A 5,592-nucleotide genomic window follows, 5' to 3' on the forward strand; every position below is an offset into this window, starting at 1 on the left:
ATTTTATGTGAATTTACGAAAGGTAAGATTCGTTTTGAGGGGAAAATAACACTCGAAAAATAAGTTTTGTTTTTGTTGAGAAATAACATAATTCGATTTTTCGTAGTATTTTCTGAACAATGAAATAAAATTAGAAGTTTATTATTATTACTGATCGCAAATTTTATCATCTCAAAATAATTATTAAATATAAATTGTTTGTTGATTAAATTCATCAGAAAAATACAATGTAGTGTATATCATCGGTCGTCTTCGTCTAACTCATCTAAAGGTAGGCCCAGGCAACTTCCTGTTTCGACAGGTTGGGTCCAGAGGAAGAGGGGTGTTAGATGAGTGGGCTTAGAGGGGCATGTGACAAGGTGGTTAGTGTCGTGCGGTGTGCCTTCACATGCTGAACATATATTGCTGATAACGGCATTCGGGGATCGGGAGCTAAGGAAGTTGGTAAGAGTCTTTAATGTTTGTCTATATACTGTCCGATCCAGTAGTTGTAGTTGTGTTTTGTCCTGAATCTCGTCAGAGTAGTTGAAGAGATGCCTCCTGACATGTCTGGGAGGTGGCTCAAACTCTAGCAAATGTCTAATGGGGTGATAGCTTCGACAGCATCCAGAAAAAATTGCTTACTGAGCATTTTGCTGTGCTCCTTAACAGGTGCATTGATGCCGCATTGTGTAGGTATTATAAGGGGCATTTGGAGGCAATCCGGAGTTATCCTCATTGCAGTATTCTGACATGTCTGGAGCTTTTTCCACTGCGTATCACAAGTTCCAGGTGACCAGACAGGACTGGCCGGCCAATTGCTTCAGACGTCCCGAACAACATTTCTTTGTATTTGCTCCACTCGCTACTGGCAAACGATTTGAGGACTTTGTTGCGGTTGTAAGCCTTAGTAGCAATTGTAGTTGTGTGCGCTAAAAAGCAGAGCAAACTATCAAAGGTGACACCCAAGATTTTGTGGTCGTTAACTGCCGGTATTGGTGCCGTCGACTTTCACCTTAAGCTGTAGTTTTACCAACCTTCGACCTGGTGATTGTTGTTGTTATAGTAGAGGGTCGCTGTATATTTATTAGCGGAAAGTTGGAGATTCTTCGCAGTGAAAAGGTGAAAAAAGCTGGTGAGATAATACAACACGGGTCTCACGAGGCAACTGAAGTTCTTTGATAGAATCCCCTTATTTCAAAACTCCTGACTTTTTTATAATCTAAATTTTTAGTTAAATAGAAGCATAAAAACTTGTCAAGTAAGCACTCGGTTTTTTCTAAATCCCAAACTAAGCTGATTAATGGAACACCCTTTATTTGATTTAACATTCGCTCTTCCCAATACATTCTATTTAGTTCTCAACTTTAAAGCATTGATTGTTCAATATGCTGGATGCCAGACAATCGAAGTGGATACCCAAAAATTCGAAATTTACATATTTTATATTTTATATTATGAAGATAATATTCCCTTGTACAAATCCATTGGTGAACAGTGAAACGTCGAACTAGTAAAAAAAAAATATTCAAGTTCATGATCTTGTATTATATTTGATGGAAGCCGTACTAGTTCGAGAGGGACTCAAAATGGACCAGTTGTAAAATGGCTAATTGGAAGGGTATACAAAACTAATGCTCTTGGTTTAAAAAAAATAATATAATAATAACTACTTCAAGTGTTAAGGAAAACTAGTTAACAAATATTCTAGAAAGCCGGGAATGGACCAGTTGCAAAATGCCTAATTGGGGTGTATACAAAACTAATGCTCTTCGTTTACAAAAAATAATAATAACTACTTCAAATGTTAAGAAAAACTAATCAATAAATATTTTAGCTGTACTAGTTCGAGACGGACTAGTAATGGACTAGTTGCAAAATGTAAAATTGGAGTGTATGCAAATTCAATACTCTTCGTTTAAATGAAGTAATAAATATGTATTTCAAGTGTTAAAGAAAACTAGTTAACAAATATTCTAGCCGTACTAGTTCCAGACGGACTAGAAATAGACCAGTTGCAAAATGGCCAAATGGAAGGGTATACAGAACTAATGTTCTTCGTTTATAAAAAATAATAATAACTACTTCAAATGTTAAGGAAAACTAGTTATCAAATATTCTACGCCCACTAGTTCGAGACGGACTAGTAATGGACTAGTTGCAAAATGTCCAGCTGCAGTGTATGCAAATTTAATACTCTTCGTTTACATGAAGTAATAAATATGTACTTCAAGGGTAAGGAAAACTAGTTAACACATATTCTAGCCGTACTAGTTCCAGACGGACTAGAAATGGACCAGTTGCAAAATGGCTAATTGGAGGGGTATACAAAACTAATGCTCTTGGTTTACAAAAAATAATAATAACTACTTCAAATGTTAAGAAAAACTAATCAACAAATATTCTAGCTGTACTAGTTCGAGACGGACTAGTAATGGACTAGTTGCAAAATGTAAAATTGGAGTGTATGCAAATTCAATACTCTTCGTTTTCAAGATTTAATAAATATATAATTCAAGTGTTAAGGAAAACTAGTCAACAAATACTCTAGTACTTCATCTAGTATGTGATGGAACCGGAAATGGACCAGTTGCCAAATGGTCAATTGGAGGTTTATACAGTTAATTTACAAAAAATAATAATAACTACTTCAAATCTTAAGGAAAACTAGTTAACAAATATTCTAGCCGTACTAGTTCGAGTCGGTCTAGTAATGGACTAGTTGTAAAATATCCACTTGGAGTGTATGCAAATTTAATACTCTTCGTTTACATGAAGTAATAAATATGTACTTATGTAGTATTAAGGAAGACGAATCAACAAATATTCAAGTTTATGATCTAGAAGTAGACCAGTAGCAAAATGGGCAATTGGAGGTATATAGTCATATATGGGCCACTTGAGACACCTCCATAAAGACATACTTAAATACATAAACATAAAGACATACTTGCATACATAAATATATAAATACATAAATCCAAATAAACACACATACGTACATACATATGGAGACACTCTACACGCGAGTTCTAAAGACGTGTCATAAACGTAAACAAAATGCAGGTCTATGTTATTAAAGCTTCAAATTCGGCATGTGAACGGATCACAAAAAGCGTTCTCACGAAATGCCAACAAAAAACATTATTGTATTTTTATATATTTTCTAATGTTAATTTAGCTTAAAAATTGTTTTGAAGCGAAAATAAAGGAGTAAATATTAGCTTTTTTCGTCCATTGGAAACTAATTCATCAACTGGTATAACACATGAGGTATAATCTAATTAACTGATATGTATATGTATTGATTGGCAATTGAAGACCAACTACACAACTATACGTCTGTTCATGAAGCAAATTATCAAATTTTGCACAAGCACCATTTTTCACTGAAGGCATGACTTGTGTGATTAGTAATTGTAAACAATTTAAAAGTTTTTACGAGCATACGTGACGGCAGTGCGTTGCTGAAAATACAATGACGTAATTTTGTTGTTATTCTTCAACTTTGAAACGTTAAGTTGCCAAAATGCTGAAAGACCCGAATTCACATGTACACTCACTTATATTGTGTCTGTATTTGTGCAAGTCTCTGTTAAAACACAAACAGCTTTTGTTAAATTATATTCAACATAGTAAATCTTTAATAATGCAATGCATATATGTACATCTATATGAAAAGTCAGAAAGAACTTTACTTACAAATAAAACTTGTAAAATTTAAGTAAATAAGTTTTCCCTTTCTTATGAATGCATTTAGCTCTTTCATTTACAAAATCGTTAGTATTTCTTTAATACATTTAGCTCAATAAATATTTATGAATGTAATTAAATATCAGATTGAATACTTAAATTTTTAAGTTAGCCTTTACTGTTAGAATCCAACTGAAGTTACAGCGAAAGTACACTTGGTGCGCAAAATATTTGTCTACAGAAAATTGTTTTGACGTAGACTCGCCAAATGCCAATGCAATCACTTGCAAGTTATTTTTTATGTAAACTTACATATAAATTTTTTTTCGTGTGAATTTGGTTTAAGTTATGTGTGTGTAAGGTGAAACACTCTAACAAACGGGGTTTTTTTTTAGCAGCAGTGCGGGCTTAAACACACTAAAGAATATTGCGATTTGACCAGCGCTGAAATCAGCGCTATATTTCATTTATGGATCATTGCGCAGCAGTCGTCTAAGATCGCAGCGAAGCTAAGCGACTTTGCATTTCTTGCAAATCTTCCTCTTCTTCACCAGCCTCATCTTCGGATGCAGTGACAGTGGCTGCGGGCACTTCTTGCTTTTCCGCCGCCGCAATACCTTCGGGTGGTAGCGGCGCTTCGCCTAGTTTGCCATTCGTAATTTCCCACAAAACCTTATCGACTTCCTTGGCGGCTTCCTCCTCCATCTCTTCAGACTCTTCCAGCGAATCCATAGTTTCGTCCAGCATTTCTTCAATTATGCCAGCCTTCATCATTTCCTTCGACATGTCCCGCATTATACCGGCCAATTCGGGATAACGCACCAAGTTTTGCATAGCCTGCATTACTTCAGTGGACTTTTGTAAAGAACCAGCGACACGCAGGGTAGCTAAAAGAAAAATAGCCACGATAAAATTTGTCATCTTCTCTTAATGTTAATAAATTAAAAATTATTTACACAACTGATTCTTCATTTGTAACTGAATGGAGTTGAGGTGTGCCTTTGATGTGTAAATACGATTTATCGCTTTGCGGGCGCGCACAATTTCTTTCGCGAGTATGATGCAAGTGTCACGATCATTTTTTGCTGCTGCTTGCTTTAAGGAACGCTTCACTTTCTCCTCTTCGCGTTGAATGCTGCGTATCTGTCGATCCAGCTGATTACCCTCTTTGCGAATCTTATGCGTCCATTCTTGTACCTACAACAACAAGAAAATTTGCAATTAGCGCTTTTGTTTATTTGTTTTATTCATATAAATTGATGATGTAGTTCACAAAACTGGTTTGCCTTGGCCATGAAAATTTTGGTTACGTCGATATTGGGCTAACGGTGCTATTACCTGCTCTTTCGGATCTTTGGTATGTGTTTTACCGAATAAGCCCATCTTTTTTGGTCCGAATTGTTTTTTAGGTGTTTTATTTATGTTTTCCACAATTAATTTTTAACAAGTTTATCAATATGACTCATTTACGTAGCTTCTGTTCAACCAACAAAATTCGATGGGTTTGTTTGTGTCACCTACATGTCAATTGGTTTGTTTTGATTTCACTCTGCGCAACTGCGCAGTAACTGAGCGCATTGTTGCAATTATACTATTACAGTTTCGGACAAATAAATAGTTGTATGAATTAAAGCGCGAAACATTCAAAATTGTATATAAATTCTCTTAACTCAAAGAAAATCAATTTTATTATAAGTCGATATCTTCCTTTTTAATGCATATACATACATAAGTTCAATTAACAACTGTTTAATTGCCCCTTCTCTTAAAATTACATTTTCTGTCATTCCATCACAACTGTTTGGGACCACAAGTCATATGTTTGGTTGGAATGTTAAGAAATATCAAGAATCAGAGAAATTCGCCTTGATGAAGTAGGCCCTATGTTCCATATAGGAATAAAGGACCAAATATACATAA

The 5,592-nt window shown here is 35.1% G+C and overlaps 1 protein-coding gene across 1 annotated transcript; it reads right to left on the reverse strand.

Moving 5' to 3' along the window:
• Positions 1–3,631: 3,631 nt before the first annotated feature.
• Positions 3,632–5,190, reverse strand: LOC129240278 (charged multivesicular body protein 3). The gene is made up of 3 exons (XM_054875980.1): positions 5,011–5,190; positions 4,629–4,869; positions 3,632–4,559 (listed from the first exon to the last, which is right to left on the reverse strand). The coding sequence occupies exons 1-3, from the start codon at positions 5,053–5,055 to the stop codon at positions 4,165–4,167; spliced, it is 681 nt and encodes a 226-aa protein (XP_054731955.1). The 5' UTR covers positions 5,056–5,190; the 3' UTR covers positions 3,632–4,164.
• Between the last annotated feature and the right edge of the window lie 402 nt (positions 5,191–5,592).

Source organism: Anastrepha obliqua, chromosome 1 (genome assembly GCF_027943255.1).
Source record: "Anastrepha obliqua isolate idAnaObli1 chromosome 1, idAnaObli1_1.0, whole genome shotgun sequence".
Classification (NCBI taxonomy): domain Eukaryota; kingdom Metazoa; phylum Arthropoda; class Insecta; order Diptera; family Tephritidae; genus Anastrepha; species Anastrepha obliqua.

Coding starts and splice junctions, on each gene's coding strand:
- LOC129240278 (XM_054875980.1), bottom strand. CDS start 5,055: ATGGGCTTATTCGGTAAAACACATACCAAAGATCCGAAAGAGCAG. Junction 4,870..5,010: donor CCAAAGATCCGAAAGAGCAG/GTAATAGCACCG, acceptor TTGTTGTTGTAG/GTACAAGAATGGACGCATAA. Junction 4,560..4,628: donor ACAAATGAAGAATCAGTTGT/GTAAATAATTTT, acceptor TTTTTCTTTTAG/CTACCCTGCGTGTCGCTGGT.